Raw genomic sequence first — 19,655 nt, 5'->3', positions numbered from 1 at the left:
ACATTGCTCAACATAATCCTTTGTTCCTTAACTTTCACTTTATTTTATACTGCAGAAATCTTTTGTGCTCCAGACTCCAAGCTTGGTCTGGAATTTTTTTTCCTGGCTTCCACTGCTCCCTGTGCAGTAGGTATGTGTTGTGCATCATCAGATCCAATGTTTTCTTCCATCCCACTAGGTTGACTCTGCTCTGCTCTGACTCTCCTCAAGTACTGCATTTCCCAAAGGTCCTTGCTGTGGTTTTATTTCACTTAGTCGATCCCTTTTTCTGGCTTATCCTGTCTCATTTGTTGTTTCTGTCCCTGCAGACAGCTGACTTGGTAGAAGTTCCGGAGGAAGGCAATAGCTCTGCAGGCACCCTTGACATAAGCAGAAAACGCAGCAACAGCGGTGAGTGCTCCCAGGCCAGGACAGCCCTCTCAGTGAAAAGGCCCACGTACAGCTATGCCATGACCATGTTTTAGCAGTGTTCTAGTTTCCAAAGCAGGAGGTGAATTGGTGCAAGATTTTGGAGAATGCTTTTTGCTGTCCAGATGAAATTGAAGCCACCACTTTCCTTAATATCGTGTGTCCAAAAATGCAACTGGACAAGGTTCAGGTCCATTCCCTATCTCTTATCTTTACTTCATGATCATGACTGTATTCTTAACATGCTTCACTTCCACACTGGCAAAGTGGAACAAAAAAAAAAAAAAACTTTCTTTTCCATATGTTTGATTTTTCCACATGATTTTGTATATCATAACCTCTTTGGGACAGAAAACAAATCATAAAAGATTTTTGTGTCTGTAAAATACACAACACAGTGAATTCTGATTATAATTACATCTTCTTAGTGCAATTGTAGTATGTGCCCAGTAATATTAATGCCCCAATTCCTTCGTTTGATTTGCAGTACAAAAGTAATGTTTTTTACAGCACTGGTTTGATGAGATTTGAAAACCATCACAGCAAGAGTTTAGTAATAAAATCTCAGCCACCAAGAGTTTGTGTTTGTGATCCTGTTCTTGAACTCAGTCATGGCAGCGGAAGTCATAAACAAAAAGAATTATTGCTCAGCACAACTTCAGGCCCAAACTATCAGAGCAACTTCTCTAGCAGCACCTGAAATCTGCTTTGCTGAATCTCACAAGATGTACAGAACAAAAACAAATCACACTGAGTATAATTTTTTTTCCTTCATAGTACCCCCAGTGCTCCTTACATACTGCTACCAATTCATGTGGGTGAAAGGCCAGCTTCAGCTGTCATTTTATTTATTATGCCACCTCCTTATTCTTTTCCTCCCCTCTTGGTTCTATCACCTCTCCTCACTGTGTTCAGTCATTTCCTTCCTCTCATTTTGTGAACATCTCTTCCATATTATCTGATTTCTCTTGAAAATTTTGTTTTCTGTCCTGAAAGTGCAAGTTGACCTGACTTGGTTAAAGATAGAAAATTCAGTCTGCACCACATTGTTTAATCCTGCCCACCTGAGATTGAATCAGCCCTGTTTGAATACTCAGATTAACTTTTTATTTCTTTGCAAGTCAATAGTTTCAGTTCTGAAACACAAAAAACCTTTTTTTCTCTGAGATCTGTATTCACTGAATGTACAGAAAAGCATTCAAGGAACTTACTTAAAGAGATTAGTTTAAAAACTCAGCATGTGTCAAGCCTCCAAATAACTTCTGCGGCACATTAATGATTCCTTTGATCAGCACTGGCTTTTTTACAATCCATCCTTTAGGGGCTCAGGGTATAAATTATGCATTGGTCACTCCAAAAATTTCTTCTTGGTAGATTTTTAATAAACTGCCTGCACTGTTTGCATAAGCTATGGAAATGGTAAAATCTTTTTCAGAATGTAAAAATCCCTAGTTTTTGCTTTCTTTTTTTTTTTTTTGTTTTGTTTTTTGTTTTTTGTTTTTTGGTCTGCTGCTGCTAGGGCAAACAAGTATGAAAACAGATGGATTTCTTTTGTCTGGAGACATGAATAACATACCTCTATGGCTTTTAGATTAAAGTGCCTCCTATTAACATCCAGAGAACTAAACATATATTAAAAATATAAGTACATTCAAAATGTTTTTACAAAGTGACTCATGACTCCTTTTTCCTCAGCTGTCCCCTGCCTCTTTATCAGGAAGTTCCACATTAATGCCTGGATGACTCAGGTCCATTCCGGTTGAGTTTGTGTTGTTCTTTTTTTTTTTTTCCTATTAAAATACTGTTCTACAAATAAGTATTTAGGAAAATGTACATTTGATGCTCTTTGGTAAAGTGAAACAGCAGAAAAGACAGCTTCCAGAAAGGTAAAAAGACCCAGCACATGCATGGCCATGTCATTTTCCCTGTAGAACTCCTATGATGACAACTTCAAGGGGAAATTCTTTCATTCAGGCCCTGGTATAAATCCCATGAAGTAAAGCTTCCTAGTTTTCATCTGTGAGATGGCATACCTAATTTCCATCCCTTCAGCCTCCTCTAAGCCAGTTACACTTTTTCACTGCTGTGCCCTACTGTCTGTCCCAATAGCAAAAATGTACTTTAGGTGACATCTATGAGTCTGTTATCAACAGTGATTTGAGCACTTTCCCTTTGAATAAAATATGGGACGTCCTCCTTGCAAACCCAGTTTTGGTGAGCACGTCTCAGCCAACACAAGGACACAGTTCAGCCACCTCGCCACATGTGCTGGGTCAGCTCCACAGTTCACAAGACTGTACATTAGTAGCTTGCTTTATTTTCTGTCACCAAACAGGAATTACTCCAGACATGAAATACTGAAATACTTTTTACTTCATCTGGTGAATGACTCTTTGCAAGTCCAAAAGGCTCCTGGTTACCCAATTCAGTACTCACCAGAACACCTTTAATTTGCCTCCTAAGTCCTGCTCCTCAGGAAAAGCAAAGCACAGTGATTTGAGTAGGACTTTAACCCTGCCAAACTGTAATGGCAGCATTTTAAACCCCTTCATACAGATGCCAGACATATATATACCCCTATATTAATGATACAGAAAATGAGGTTTATTTCTAAGTTTTTCCTTCTCGTACCTGTGATAGCCTGCAGGGTCAGAGACCCTTTGCAAGAGGACTTGGTGAGGAGCATATTGAGGCCTCAGGTCCACTGCAGTCAGGACAGCCAGACACAACTTGTGTTGACATTTTCACATTAAGTGTGGCAGGTATCAGCTCACATGTTCCCTTCACATTCACAGATTGAACTTTTTGACTACAACATTGTCTTACATGTTGCCAGAGAAGATGTGTGTGCTCATGAATGCCTGTCACTTTGCACAAAATATTTCTTGTGCATGTTGTGGTTGCCTTTTGGCTTTGTCCTTTATCTGTTACAAGAACACTGTCGTGTTTTTCAATATCCAAGTATAACTCTCTACTATCAAAGAACCTTACTATTTCCCTCATCAACTTCTCCAGAGACTCTGTTAGGCTGTCAACTACCATGTAGACTAGTCCCAGAAATATGTGTTAATGAAAGTAAGGACAAGCAAGTGAAAAAACAGAGGAGAAAAATTCAGTGGATTGGTGTTCCCTGGACCTTTTTTGCCCTGCGTGCATGTAACTGTATGGCAGAGAAACAAAAAGAAAATGCCCCCAAGTCACCTGATAATACCACTTTGGAGATTGCCAAATTGTTAGAGGCTACAAAGTCCAGCTTCTGCTAAAAACACCTACAGAGGTGAATGGTAGCAAAATATATTGATGGTTCTAGGATGCTCAAAGACTCCATCTATGAAAAAAACTCATATTCAGATTTTATCTAGAAGCAAGAAACACTGGGGAATTATTAAAATGTGAAGGGGGAATTCTGTCAGAAGGATAAAGTCACTGTGTTTTTTCTAGGGCAATAACTGAGGACAAGTATCAGTCAGCTCATGAATCAATTAATTACATTAGAGGGTAACTAATTACTTATCAGGTATGTTAGGTGCTGTGACTGTTGTCTTATTCTATGAGTTTCTGATTTAGTAACTTAGAAGCAAATATTTACATCTACAGGCCTATGTCTGAGTTTACCTACCCTGATTTGAAAGCAATTCAGGTACCTCCTGTAAATTCAAAGAGAGAAGTAGTGTATCCAGTGCACCTCAGGAATGGACTAGTGGAGAGAGAAGGACCAAAGAAGGCTATCAAACACATAGAGGTAGACGTCAAAAAGAGGAAGGAAGAGGGTTTGCATACAATCTTTCCCAGTATATGATAATCAGCTTTTGCAGGTGCTTTAAAATGTAAATACTGCTTATCCTAAATATGACAATCCAGTACTGAATGTGAGAAAAAGCCTGCTGGGCTTTAGTAGTGCACTTACCGTACCTAGGTTCTGTTCTTGTGCATATCCATCTGATCAAAATGGTTCATTTGTTACACTTGTAAATTCTGGAGAACAGAGATTGGGTCATGTGCCAATGGCATCTGTGCTTTTGTTGGGAGTGTAGAAGGGTTCAGAGGAGACCCCAAGGAATCAAAGAAAATAAGGGAGAAAGGGAAAAGATCAACAAAATCCAGGTGATCCTGTTAAGGTGAAGAGTCTAAAACTACTTCTAAAATGTCATGTGTTTTCTTTATTTCAGTGTTTACATACTCTGAAAATGGCACAGAACACTTTGGAGAAGAACCAAAAAGTATACATTCCCCGGTATGAGAATAAGTTTTGTGATGATGCAATAGTAATGGGAAGTCATGTAAAACTCTTGTTTTTATGGCTGTCTGAGGACCTTGACTAGGTCCGATGGGTCACTGATATCTGACTGTCATGTTCTTACACAATTTCTGGGCCACTGGCCACAGCTGGAAGCAGTATATATTACTGGATGGCTTTTTGATTTATCATTTGTCATCGCTTTATGGTTTTCTGCTTATTGCAAATTGATTTGGGAATGCAAAAGATCCAGTGTGCAGGCCATGTAATTATAATAAAACTGCCATAACGTAAAAAATACAATTTGATTTGAAAATTATTTAGTGTTTGCTTTGGCTTTTTCTTTTTTTTACTCCAGATTAATCGTGGAAAAAGTGAGGAGAGTAGCCAGTCTTCTCTGTTGTAAACCCAAGACAAAAATTTTCACACATTAAAATCCCTTTAAGAAAGTGATTTTCCTGCTCTGAATTTGGACCTATGCACTGTACAATTCTAGCTCCATCCATAATGAGAACTGTAGACTAGACACCTTATATAATGTCAATAATACACTAGTGGGCTCATAAGAGCTTTCACATATAATAATGAGAGAAAAAAGGCACACTCACTTTTAAGATCTTGTCCCAATGTCCAGTCAGTGCAAATTTCTGCTTGTGTTCTTTGGAAGCCTGGAATTTGATCTTCAAGTTCAAATAATTTTCTCTCTAAATTAAGATAGTTATTCTGCCTTAATGACTTGCAGTGTACCTGGGCCATAGTCCTCCAAGTTGTGAGAGCAGAAAAATGATTCTGGATAATTTATTGTAAGATCAGGTTCTGGTTCCTCTGTCTCTAACAAAGGGAACCAAATTCCTTTACAAAGCAGATATTTAAATTTTCTCTTTCTCTTTTTTTTAAAGGGACCATTTTATAAAAGCACGTTACAAATGAACACCTACGTTGCCTTGTACAAATTTGTACCACAAGAAAATGAAGACTTGGAGATGAGGTAAACTCCAAAATATTTGTTAGTTACATTTGCACTGATGGTCATATATGACTTTGGGGAAGAGAGGGTTTCTTCTGACATTTTCAATACACATTTTTATAGACATAACCATCAAGATACATAGATGTTCTCACAGTTAAAAAGAACAGGTGACCAATTATTTTGGCAGGGATACAATAGATTAAAAGTTTCAAAAGCACTTATATCGCTTTAGAAGCAAAACAGCTTTCAGCTATAAAATATTCTCAGTTGCTTTGTTTTTCAATCAGAAATTTTCAGCTAGGAACTCTTCAGCAGTTCTCATGCTAATGCTAAAAATTTTACCTGTCATATTTGATCCTCCCTTTATTCAGTTGAGTCTGAAAAAAGAGAATGGTGTCCAGCTGCAGTGTTTTCAGTGAGAACTTTGCAAAATAACTTTGTTAATTGCTATTTTTAGTACTTTTTCAGTTCTGCATCAGTTGCTTGCTCTACAAGGTCTAATCCAATGAAGGAAATGGACAGCTTTTCTTTCACTTAAATTATTTTGTTCATGCTACTCACATTTTGCATAGTCTTGCTGGAGTTCTTACTGCGAAACATGTCACCTGTCTTCACGGCATCCCTATATCAAAATAACCATGCATGTGCCGCAGAATTTAGGGAATTGACAGAGGAATGCTCCTCTCCTCAGCATCTCCAACACTGAAAGCCTTTTTCCTGTTCCCAGGTGTGCATTCTCACTGCTCTTGAACTAAAGATGGGGGTCTAAAGCAGAAGTTACAAGTTTTCCTATCATTCTGCTTTAATGGTATTTCCTGACCATTATTTTAGGAATGCCAGCTCTTCAGAAAATAACCATAGTATATGGCAATCTTTAGTGCAACTTGCCTGCTATTCTGCTTAAAAAATTCTACTTTGCATCCTACTCTTTCAGAGTGTATTCCATCTTGTGCATTTCTTCCATGACATAGAATATCTCTCAGACAAGCCTGCACTGGACTACCATCCTCATCCAGATGCAGAAATCCAGAAAACACATCAACCTTCAAAATCCACCTGTTCCACATTTTAGGGGAAAAAGTAGCCTGTGGTCTGAAACATTCTCTTTCAGGGGACACCAGTCTCTTTCCAGGGATACCAGCTAGGATTTAGACTAGTGGTACTCAACCACAGCAGCGCTGTTTGTCCCCTTGATCAGAAATTCAGTAATATACGTGTTAACATTGTTCCATAAGGGATGCCCAATAGCTGCTAATGTTGTTTCATTATTGCAGAGCCAGGCAGGATCCAACTCAATTACATGAATTCCCGTTTAGCATAGTTGAGGTGCTTGGAGGTGGGTTCAGCAGAGCAATGTTGTCAAGCACGGTCCTGGGAACCTGATCAGCTCCATCATAACAAAGGGAAGTAGCAGGGGAAGGACCTGAAAGGAAGAGTTAAGGCAAATTTCTGGAGTTCCCAGCTCATCTCTGAGAGGATACAGTGAGTGGCAGATTACTGCAGTGAAGACGTGTAGCCCTGATTTCAGCTGAAATTAGAATTTACCACAGCCTGGATTTCTTCCCAAACAGCAGGAGCAGTCAGTCAGACTTTCCAGTGCTCTGACATAAGTAAAGTAGGACATTGAAGTAATACACTTATTCTAAGAGATGGCCTTACATTACAAGAGAGAATCCTAAAGACAAGCTACACCATGTTTCAAACACTGCAGTGAGTAGACTAGACTAGACTAGACTAGACGAGACGAGACGAGACGAGACGAGAATAGAATAGAATAGAATAGAATAGAATAGAATAGAATAGAATAGAATAGAATAGAATAGTTGGACGGGACCTACAGCAGTCTCTGTAGGGACTAGCCACCTTGCCACCTCCTGAAATCCAGGTCACTGAGGTAGAGCAGACAATTTATCCAAGGTTGTAATTTACAGAAGAAAAATATGAGATCTGGCTGATTTCAACCAGTAGTAAGAACCAAGTGGACTACCCCCTATCAGGGATTAGCAGCCTAAATCTAGGGTGCAAGAGTAACAGATCCAGATGGAATTTCTATTTTGAATCCTTTTTGGGAATTAAAGACATCTACATTAGGTCTCTTCCAGGAAAAAAAAAAAATCAACAAAATTAACAGATCTTCAACCTAAAATTGTCTGTGATCAGGCAAGTGACAGGGAGAGATTTTAGGTTCAGTTGCCAGCTTTCTCTGGCAGACAAATAAATTTATATTTTCTGAGTTATTTTTTCTAACAACCAGGCTGAAGAATACAGGTTGGACAAGGCATTCTAAATCCTTCTTGTTTAAACTGTTTTTCCTTTCAGTGTAAGGACTCCAATATTGGCCCCGGTCTATTCTCTTTGAAGTTATGTGTTCCCTTGAAACCTATTTGTGTTTCATACTAAATATTAACTGTAGTAAAGGATTCACATATACTTTCCCATTTAAAAAAATCTTTTACCAGTGGCATACCAAGTTGTCTAGCTTCCCTCCTCATCTCAGTAACATTTAATTACTCCAAACACACCAAAACAGGTTCTTGAGGAAGGCTTAAAGAAAATCCTGTTTCAGATTGCACAGTGTTAGAAGACCAAATGCCTTTTTCTCCAGTTATCAGCACCAATGATAACTGCTTGGAAAGTGGACCAAAGAAGCCCACCACTGACCACACCTGCAGCTGCATCCTGGGCAGATCAATATTTTCTATGCATGCTCTGAAAAAGCCTGTTAAATTTGACCTGTTATCCATCATAACAGATGTTCCAGATGTGTTTGTAGGCTCTTGTGCTGATATCTCAACAATACAGTGAGCCTAACAGGGAAAGCGGAATAATTAGGGGTCACCAATTAATTTAATTAAGATCAAGAAATGTCTCTTATCAAGCAAACAGAGCTTTATGGAGTTAATCCTTTCGGAAATGGTCTCCCACTTACTTTCTACAATATACCACTATTATAAGTACATAGGAATGTTGATGAAGTGTCACCAGTTGGGGGGAAAAGGTCAAATAACTGTTCAACTACCTGCACAAAATCAGCTTAGCAAATTCTGCTATTAGTGTTTCCAGCCAAATTATTCTCCTAGCTCTGCTTTGGAACAAGTCAGCTGGATGCTGGTACTTAGCAATTACAACTCAGCACCACACATTATGAAGGTAAATATGTCCCATTCAAATAAAAAATACATTCTTGGGCAGAATTATATCCCTGCTGACTAACTGCCTTTGTCAATAAAACAGAATTATTTTCCTGCCACTTTCCTTCTGCAATCACAGCTTGAAAACACAGATGATGAAGTAGTGTGTCCCAACAGTGTGAAATGTCTTAAAGTAAAACAATAGTGCCTTTAACAAAGAGGGACTATATTTTAAACAGTTCCTTAATAAACGGGAAGCAGAACTTCCAGTTCACAGATATTGTCCCAAAATAAAGAACTAGCCCCAAGATACAGTCTGTCTTTCTAAATTAACATGTGTGACTGTAGAAAACCTTGCCACCTTATTGTGTCTGCCTTCAGTGAATGCTCAGGCAAAATAGCCACCTAAGGACCACCTTCCTATTAGAAGGGAATTGTGAAAGATGATTCAACATGACAATTAAGTGATTCCTCTTCTAATTACAGGCCAGGGGATATGATCACACTTCTGGAAGACTCTAATGAAGACTGGTGGAAGGTATGTGCTAATCAGTTTATATCTGTTTTCTTTCCAAAAGGAAAAATATCTTGTTTTCAATACTGAAATTATATCAAAGCTTCTACTGTTAACAAACTTCTACTATCAATATGTTTCCTTCACAGGGGAGAATTGATGACAGAACTGGATATTTTCCTGCTAATTTTGTTCAGAGAGTACAACAGAATGAGAAGATTTACAGGTGTATCAGGACATTCATTGGCTGCAAGGAACAGGGACAAATAACTCTGAAAGAGAACCAGGTAAGGTCTTCTGTGCTGGACCCTCACTGGACTCAGTAGAGCATCCAGCAGTTTTACCAATGACTGAAGGGAAAATTGTGAAAGATGAGGACAGGCAGATTTTACTGCAATTTTACAAGATTTATTATTTCTGTGTAACAGTGGTAGCCAGTTAAGGGCACTGTTTGCCTTGTGCAAACACATATTCGATGCCTAATAGAGCCTGAATTTTAAGTCTCACAGACATTCATAGTGATACTTCACATATTTCTCACTCTCTTACTGACTTCAGAGGGATAAACACAGAGTCTTAGCAGTAGACCTTGTGTCCCTGAAAAATGATCTGGCTTTCTCCTCCTTATTAGAACTAATCTAATAAAAGATAGTGCCTCCCTCCCCAGATCTTAACTTACCTAAAGACCTAAACACAGCCCATTGTCTTTGCTTCAACAGGAAAAGAGTTAAGACAGCATGTCACAAAGCTGTAAATCCTAAATTTGACACTTGTTCAGCAGTTGCAAGGTATATTTAATCCTTTTTTGTGTGTGTGTGTGCACCACCACCTAAATCCCTCTCTACAGGCTGTAATATATTTTAAGCTTTAAGTGCTCCTGTGAGCTTAAGTACACTATGTGAGGACTTGCAGGGTCCCCTGGTGTATTTTCAGCAGCTCCTTCTCTTTTGTGTCCTTCAGGTGGGTACAACAGGCACAAGCCATGACCCAAAACCTGAATTAAGGGACAGGTTTGTGGCATAAGCTTCTCGAAATAGGATGATGACATACTAAGGGTACACACAGCTTGAGTTCTCTTAAATCTGGATGCAATAGAAAGGTAGATTTTTTTTTTTCTCACTGCACCTTGCAAAGCCCAATGTTTATCTGCCTCATTAGGTCTTTCCTTTCCTGTGGCAACTGTGTCACATCACCAGAAATGGTTTGCCTTATAGCCTGAACAGCACTGGTTTTAAAAAAGTAGATAAGAAGTCAGAACCAGTGTGGACTTGAGAGCTGTATATTTTTCCATACAGAACTTTCACAGTGAGTCACTGCACTGGTGGATAAGATTTACTTACAGCTTGGTTGCTGCTGATTTGTGGCATAGCAAAACATAAAAGTGCTAACAATCCTTGGGTGCACACAGCTTTTGAAGGAAGGCACAGAAACACAGTGACCAGAATATATTTTAACTGCCCCTGGACACGCAGTACAGTCAGCTCTGCAGTTTCTAGAAGGAAAGTTCTTATATTTTTATTACCCAATATCTCTTTTATTTTTTTTTCTGTCTGTGCACACAGAAAAAAAATAAATATTTCCAGAGCAGAACAAGAGCTTTTGGAGGCTTTATGTTCTAAAATAAGCAATACACAAGGGCAAAGGTAGGAGATGGCGGTGTTGGAACATGGCAGGCCAGCATGAGGGAACGATCAAAATCGGTGTCATTTCCCATTAGTGGGAGTACCAGATCATCTCTGTCAGCGTGGCTACTGCTGCAAGCAGTGAGAGCCCAGCTGCTTGCCTTAATTCTCACAAAACCACAGATTCCAGGTGGACAGTTCTGGCATCTAAACTCAAGGGCCTTCCTATTGTCCCTGTTTCATAATAGCATCCCAAAGGGAGCTCAGAGTCAGGGTGCCTCTTCCACTCTGGCAAGGCAGGGATGAATCGATTCCTAAAGAAAGGGATGAATCAATCCTGTCCCCCTACTACCTCCTTTTTTAAAAAAAGTTGTTCAGCTCTATCTCAAGCCCACAGAAATGCTGAGGCTGAATATGAATGCTGTCTGGTGCTTGCTCCATGTGGTAGAGGCTTCAGAGGAAGAAAGAAATAAATATTTATTGTGAAACAGGGGGCAGAGATCAGAGATCAGACTGCAAGAACACATGAATGCAGAGACATGAGAGAAAAGGAGCATAGCAAACAGATCCCTCTCCACTCTCACACCAATTATGCAAAAGGGAGACATTTAAGCAGCTTGAAGGCCATTTTGACTAATTTCCAGGTGGGACAGCCACGGTGAGGCCATGGACATTTATCTGCTTCCTGCTGTCCCTCCACACAAGGCACAATTTTTAATTTATTTTTTTTTTTAATAAAAAGACAACTCTGCCTTCACTATGGACAAACTCTTCTTGAGGAAGAGATTTTAATTGTTATTGAGAATTTTTTACTTTAAACATTTATTTTATATTTCCAAAGTCAAATTTCCTTTCTTTCTCTTCATCCATTTCTCTTATTTTCTGTCTTTTATTTTTCCATTGTTTTCCATGTGAAGCAGAGAAAGAAGTGCAATAAGGGAAGCCATGGATAAAACAAAGTCATCTGAATGGGACTTCTGGGAAAACTTAGGCAGAATTTTTTTTTATTTGTCTTTTGGTCTGTTTGGAATTTCTGTGGAATGTCATCAGCTGTGTAACCTGTCTCTGGGCACAGTGTTCAAAGTGCTGTGACTGCAATACATCTACTATGTGCAGAGCACTGACTTCTTCCAGATCAGCAAAGGAGGAGATTATTCATCACTACTTATTCCTGTCAAGTCTCAATTTAGCTAGAAAAACTTATTAACTGGTCTAATAAATTCCTGTGACTATAGGATGGCAAAGTTACTTCATTTTCCATGTGGTCTAACAAGAGCACAGAACCATTCTGAAAATGAAAGCAAGGATGATATACTAACAGAAAAACTTATCCAGTGACAATGATATGACTTTTCTTTATATTTCTTTATACCTTCCATGTTTTATCCTTCAGGTCTCTGTCCTCTCATGCTCTATATGAACTTTTCTGGGTAGAGTCTACTCTTGTAAGGCAAAAGACAATAAATTCACATCCACAAATCCACATGACTACCCTAAGAAAAGCCATTTTAGTCAAGCAGAGATACTTTCAAGTTTGAGACACAGGGAGTGATACTTTTTCTGGAATCATTTGGCAGTTTCATGCCCTAGAAATAACATTTGAAGTTTCAGCTTCATACGAACCTTCCTGGCAAAGCCAATATTCAGGGAGAGGGCTGAAGAATAACCAGTTTTTTCACCCATCATGGGCAATGTGCACAAGCTAGTCTTCACAAAAGATCCCTTGAAAATTTTACGATGCAATATGAAACCCAGGCTGGAGAAGAAAAAGTGTACTTCTTCTGAGATGCCAACATCCTGAAGTTTAGGATTCACTGACAGATTTTTGAGTCTTAAAACCAGTTCAGAAGATGATTTGGCACCACGAGGCTCAATCAGGGATCTGTGGGAGATAGGCAGGCATAGCCATTGACATCAGTAAAGCAAGATTATCAATAAGGAAACCAAACCTGATCAATTTCAGTAGTTTTCCACACTTTTAAGCTGTTCTCACAAACATGAATTACATAATTTCCAACTCTGACTGACTGTATTATCACTTGTATATATATATAAGATTTTCTCCAGCCTGTAATTTCTGCCTTAGACTACCCAAATTCATTACCAAACATTATACAAATACTTATTTTCATGACAACAGGCTCTTATTTGACCTTTGTTCACAAAAGAAAAAAAATGCAATATCTAATATATCATCAATATTTGGAAAAGCATGTCTTAAAATATCTTTAAGGTTTTTACCATCCTTATTTTTTAAAGAAGTCAAAATAATCTGCTGTTTGAATGTCTGCTTTTACTTTGAAAAAGATACTACTCACAACTTTGCCTGGCTGCCTCTAACATGTACACTCACACTAACACAAATTAGTTTAGAGCTGGGCTTTTTGTATTTAAATAGCACAATTTATTTTAAATTGTGCAAGTGAATAATAAAGGTTTTTTTCCCTGTTATTATGCTTGGGCCTGCTTTCCTCTGTTCTAGATTCCACTTCACAGCATCCAAGGGAGGGATCACATTTTCATGAGGGCACTGGCATTGTGCCAGTGTCAAACCATGACATTTGGGCAACAGAAACTACCCCAAACAGTGACATTTGTAACAAACCAGGAATCAGAAGCTCTTTGCCTCATCCAGAGTGTGCTGTGATTTTACATAGAAGTCAGTGCAACAGACCCATTTTGTGATGGGTTTTTTACAGATGTCTCTCATCCACAAGTCTAGGCTTAATAAAGCAGGACTGAAGGACAAGTCTATAGACACAGGAAATCCACCTCTCTGAGGTCTTCTGATTAGTCCAAATGCTTTGCTGCTACCTGGCTTTTCACCTCATTTCCTAGGCGTTACTTTATGTCCCCATATTTTTGGGATGCTGTAAAAGAAGCTGATTGTCTAAGAGCATGACTCAGCTGCCTTTGAAAATCAGTTTCATCACAGTGACATATGCATTCAAATTAAATCACTTAAAAGGCAAACTGATCACTGACAGTGATGCTGCAGTTCTTCATGTACCCCCCAGCTTTAAGTCCTGCACCTCACAGCTTGGCCAAAAGGAAACAGGGTCATTTTCCAGCTCTCTCTGATTTCCATTGACAGCAGTCTTGCTGAGAAGGGATGGGTGTCCCCATTCATTCAGGGATGCTGAGTGGCACAAAAGATTTGTAAGAGTCCAAAACAAGGGCACAGATCATTATGCATCCAGTCTAGTCCAGGTCTTCTTTAAAGCTTTAAGTGATATAGGTAAAATGAGACAGTGTTCTCGGTCCAAAAGTTAGTGAAACAACTGATACAAAACCCTTCATCATCATTTGCATTATGACTCTATGGGTATGGAAACTGAACAGCTCAGCATTTCCATCACAAGGCTCACATAAGCAAGGACCTCAGTGTGCTGGCAGCAGCGGATATAGATGCTCACAGTGTCCCTGTGCTGTCATTCTTGCAAAAAAAAGACTTGAACTTGCAGACCTCTTGACCTGGCACTGTCTATGGGCTCCAGGATAGCTCTTGAAATTGTACTGCCCTCATAACCAAAGTCCTACTTCATCAGAACCAGTCTGTGGCTGTCAGATGGGTTAATTGCGTGGAAGAAAAAAGAGCTGCAAAAAGTTACAACAATTTCAAAATTACTCCCAGAGAGGACTGGCCATTTAAGCTCAAATTCAAAGCACAAGACTTAGACTAACAGGAATGACCATGCAGGTCAAAGGACAATTTCCTAATTGCTCATCACCCCCACCTGCTCAGGGCTGACTGACAGATAAAAAATCCTCAGGGCAGCTGTTGACAAGATCAGACAAGTCCTAATCTGAATGTTTGGGGGAGTTTTGACTGGTTTTTGTTTTTTTTAAAGACAATGAGATGAAAGAATGGAAAAGTAAATTTATAATAATAGATCCCACTTTCAGATAATTCTGAAGATAACTTTTGAGTGAGAAATAGCCTGAGATGTGGTTTCTTACCCTCTGGCTTACTCCACTATTAATCTCTTGAGCCAGAGTGCAGGGGGAAAATCCCAACCACCCCCATTTTGGTTGCTACTAAATTCCCTGGAGAGTGGTTTCTCTGGCTCACTTTTCTAGTCAAGCCAGCAGCCTGCCACCCAAAACATGCCAGCCTGAGTAGCTGCCATTTAAAGCAGTTTCCAGCTTTATTCAGAAAACCATGACCACCTGTCGGTACCTGTGGCACCTTGTGCCTTCAGAACCATGGTTTTTGCCATCTCTCATCAGAGCTAATCCCCAACAACAGCTGATTCATTATGTGAAATCCAAAACTCTGGATGCTACCATGTCCTCATCTGGGATTACTCTCAATTTACACCCATGTAAGAAAATCAAGAGCCAAATCTCCAGGCTACAACTTGTGAGTGAAATCCTTGGCAGCATACATAAAAGGGGATGAGAGCAAAAGTGGCCATAGATGGTATTTTATACAGTCTTCTCTGAAAACTGCAGAATTTGGAGCAGCTCCAGGGCTTTGCAAAATTCCAGCAGCTGTCACAGACCCAGGAGACCTCCTGAGCTGCACAGGATTATGAAAGTGTTACATACTGTGGCCGAGCTTATTCTGCCCCTGAACCCTAATCTTCCTTGGAAAGCAGTGAGAAAAAAACTCTGCCATCTGGGGTCTGGCACTTGCAAGGCTTAGTGTGTTAGTATGAGAGAATTTCAGCTGGAATTTGGGAGAATTCAGATCTGTGTATTGGTATGTAGAGTGAGAGTTCTCATATAAGGCATTGTACACCACATGCCCAGTGAAGATCTAAAGTTACTGCTGTAGCAGAGGACACTCACTGATATCAAGGAGCACTCAAACGAGTAACAAAAAAAAAAAAAAAAAAACACTCCACTGAAAAAAGAAGAAATCTGACGTATTTTTCACTCCAAAAACAAAAACAGTATTCAGAAAACTCAGTATTTTTCTTTTATCAACAAATCATTCTGCTGGCAATACAAGACAACAGGGGAAACTACTCTGTTCTTGCAATATGTTCTGCACAGCACCAGAGATGCTAAGCAAAACAATGCACCAGGCTTAGTGAGCAATGTAGACCTGATGGAGATGTAGTAATTTTGGGGATCCTATCAAAAAGCTAGAAGTCTTGCAGATATCTTCAGTTAGGTGAAAAACAAATAATGTAGTGAATCACTCCTTTTAACCAGACAGCTCTAGTTATGGAGAAGCTGCAAAGGTTCATGGCAGTAGGGATCAACTGAAAAGAGGAACTTGTCAGCTAATGTTCCTTCCCACACTTGGATAGTCTTACATACTTGGCCATCCTTACTCTTGTGCTTCTTTGCAGGGTTTTTCTCTCATCATTCCTTTCTTGGAGACAGAGACCAACATAGACAGCAATAGTTAGAAACACTTTTCTCTGTCCCCATTGCTTTGCACCTCTATTTTGAATGGTGATATGACTGCAGAGGAAGCAGATGCTGTGCTGGGGATTCATGACATAAATGAGCTTGGCTGTTTTGCAACAGAACCTAAACTAGACAGCATCAATTCTAGACCTCTCCCACGCTTTCTGTGTGATTTAGCCCAAACAACAATACATTATTCTTCCTAATTGCATGTCAGCCCTCTTGGTGTGTTCAGTCATTCTGCCCCAGGGATCCAATTCCATTAGTGTTGAGTAGGCAGGATAAGTAAGAAAATTAATGAATCCATTTGCTTTCCAAAACTTTGTTTGCAGGTACAGAGATCCACCTACCTATTTGCAAATACGAGAGGTGGTAAATATGAAGCAACTTCACCACCTTCTTCAAACTTTTCTTTTCCTTCTGGCAGCACCAGTGCTGCTAGTAAATTTTATGCAACAGGACAAGCTGGCCTAGAATTCAGACATGGTATTTAGGTATACCATAATAGTCATGCTGAAATGGATTTATCCAGGAGCACTTTAGAGCTATTTTTGTTCATTTCATATCCTGTGAGTTATTGTAAATAAACATTGTAAATACTTATCAGACAGAGATGAGTGTTAGTCCAGATAGAGGGCTGGCACTGACATCATGAGAAATCAGTGTGTGGAGTGGTCTCAATAGGACTGTCAGTTTTCCAGCTATATTTTAACCTTGTTTGACTAGTAGGAAATATATAGTTCTTTGGCACAGACGTTTGAAAACAAGCCTTTATTTGGTGTGGTGCTGTGCCCAGTCTAATGTGCCTGTGCCACTAGGCTTTCAAATGGCTCAGCCATTACCAGATGTTTCAAGAAGGGCCTTCAAGTGGAAATGCCTGAGATGAGAAAGGTCAGGAGGAAATTAAAGCCTTTACCACAATGTAATATTTGTGCTATTATAAAGACCACATGATTTCATGACTGCTTCCCTGTGGAGTAGGTGTTATGGAAACACTCTCACAGAGTTGGATTTGGGTCACACATTTTTATATTCCAAACAGGCATCTGCAGGTGCAAGGACTGAGTAAATATCATAATCCACTGCTTTTCTCAGAAGAACTGAGGCTCCTTTAACATGCAAAAGAGAATATGCTTGCATTCAGGTCAGCTGCTGCAAGTGACCCATAATTACTTTTCACCATCAGATGTTGAGGGAGACAGCTCCTGACCTGAAATACCCATTTTTCTCATACACAGACAACTGCAGCATGATCATTACAGTAGGCTGAAGTCAACATTCATGTTTCAAAATCTTTCATCCACCACAAAGTTCTTAACAATTTTGATACGTGGCACTTCAGGGAGATAGGGGAAAGGTAAGTCTCTAAATATGTGAGTCTGAGATTCTTATCAAAGCAATGAGAGTCCAACAGGGATTGTTCTACTTCCAGAAGTAACTAACAGGATGTCTAGCCTGCCTGGTATATACCCTGGAATAATTTGTCTCTTTGATCATGGCAAAGAGCTTAACATTTTCATACCTTTTTTGTATTCAGATTTGTGTGACTTCTGAAAAGGAACACGATGGCTTTATCAAGGTATACAGCGGGAAGAAGAAAGGCTTTGTCCCCACAGACGTCTTAGAAAACATCTGATTCCAACAGCCCACTCCCTGCGGTGGGAGCCCTTTGTTGGCAATGCCTGTCTGCCTCATCTCACACTGTGTCAACCCAGATGGGCTGTCTTGCAGATGTTCAGGGAAATAGTGAGAAAACTGCAACAACATGAAGAAAAAGACATTTAGACTGCCACAGCAACACTAAAAATATGAAAAGTTGAATGTTTGAAAGAAAATGTAGTCAGAAACCACCAGGGAAATGAGAGGCCCTTGAATTCTAACAGGAGTAAGGTAAGAGAGGAAGAAAAACCAAACCTGGGCTAATTTCTGGTGCAAGATGGCTGCTACAACCCTGATGAAGACAGACAGCTTGTTCTGAAGGACTAAACTAGCGTCCTGTTCTTGTGTCTTAGAAAACTGTTGGACTGCTTTCTTGTTTGAAGTGTGTATTTTGGGGGAGGGGGGAAAATACCGTTCAAACTGTCCTCATACTACAGTCCAATGCTTGTAGTAGAGTGTGGCTGTGGTTCTACAGTTATGTCCCCAGTATCAACTGAGTTTAAGCGTTTAGTCCTGGTGTTTAGTCTCATAACAAATCAGTTTGGAGACACCGTCTGAATGTCAGTTTGAGAAATGCACTGTGCCCTGGAAGCTGGCAACTTTCTCTTTCTGTGCAATCTTCCTGTAGGAAAGAGTAGCGAATCTGTGTGTCCTTTGTTTTCTCTGTATATGAGCAAAAGCTCTCAGCGTATGTTGGGTGTGTGTTGGCTGCTCTCATAGGTCACAAAAATAGCTGATCCTTGGATTCACAAGCCTGCTTGGAAGCATCGCTCTGTGTTTCCTTCACCCTTATCTGTTGATACAGAAAATGGGTAAAATGCTGGGAGACAGCCACAGGCTTGAAACATTTTATATTTTTCTGTGTTTATTGCACTTAAAACATTTTATATATTAATCCTATTTATAAAAAATAAAACAGTTGTATAACCCACTGGAAGGCTGAAAATGCTAGGAAAGGACAGGCTGCATACAAGACTGAAGTCTGTAATTATCAAAATGCAGAACTTGTGACAGAAAGGCACTGAGTGTCTTGGTGTGCTCACACACCAAAGCTCTCTTCTCCATTTGCTAAATAGAAGTTTTGCAGATTCAGCAGTAAATACACCTATATAAATTTTTTCTTGGCATAAACCACCATGATCATCCCTCGAGTCTTTTCCATGCTAGTGCAAATGTTCAGACATCCCTACTTTGTCCATATAAGCCTCCATCTTCAAATGTGTTCTGGGCACAGGAACCTTCCAGGGAGTGGTCTGTGGGACCTGTGAGTCTTGACTAAATTACACAAATCAGTCAGTGCCAATTCTGTTGTAGAGCAGGATTCTATGATATTTGAAGACAGGGAACCTAATTTCCAAGTATTTAATTGGATGTAATTGCACCAAATACACTTAAACAGCTTAGCATGTATTATGATGTAGAGATTAAGCCCTATCCTAAAGCTCCCTGCTGAATTCATGCCTTCTTTGACTAGCTTGAAACTAAATGCCTGCCTTTTCTGTGACTAACCACAAATTGGTGTCCTAAATCCTGCTACTGCATGCCAGGCCAGTATAGGCCTTTGCAAAGTTGATGCTCTTTCTAATAAAAGCAGTTACTGATCCTGTTCCCATGTATTGAGTCAGGTATGCAATCTGTGTTGCATAGCCCAGGTCTCAGTAGCTGAGTTGCCCTATTTGAATTGCTGATCTTGCTCAAAGCCTTATAAAATCCAGGTGAACTCTACAGTTGACCAGTAGTTCTCAGAGCA

General features: G+C 39.6%; 1 protein-coding gene across 3 annotated transcripts in view; it reads left to right on the top strand.

Annotated features, from left to right (window-relative positions):
- The window catches only part of STAC (SH3 and cysteine rich domain), a 72,448-nt gene extending 52,931 nt beyond the window's left edge, over window positions 1-19,517 (top strand). For all 3 annotated transcript variants that reach the window (XM_021553321.3, XM_085569922.1, XM_077786592.2), the window contains exons 7-12: window positions 309-390; window positions 4,578-4,642; window positions 5,545-5,633; window positions 9,233-9,284; window positions 9,410-9,547; window positions 17,784-19,517. In XM_021553321.3, the coding sequence (XP_021408996.2) occupies window positions 309-390; window positions 4,578-4,642; window positions 5,545-5,633; window positions 9,233-9,284; window positions 9,410-9,547; window positions 17,784-17,882 (525 nt within the window). In that variant the 3' untranslated portion in view covers window positions 17,883-19,517. The remainder of the gene's footprint in view (window positions 1-308; window positions 391-4,577; window positions 4,643-5,544; window positions 5,634-9,232; window positions 9,285-9,409; window positions 9,548-17,783) is intronic.
- The last annotated feature ends 138 nt before the right edge of the window (window positions 19,518-19,655 follow it).

The sequence above is a fragment of the Lonchura striata genome, chromosome 2, assembly GCF_050655825.1.
Source record: "Lonchura striata isolate lonStrDom1 chromosome 2, ASM5065582v1, whole genome shotgun sequence".
In the NCBI taxonomy this organism is placed as follows: domain Eukaryota; kingdom Metazoa; phylum Chordata; class Aves; order Passeriformes; family Estrildidae; genus Lonchura; species Lonchura striata.
The sequence above is the reverse complement of the archived record's forward strand: the minus strand, read 5'-3'. Positions and strand labels throughout refer to the sequence as shown.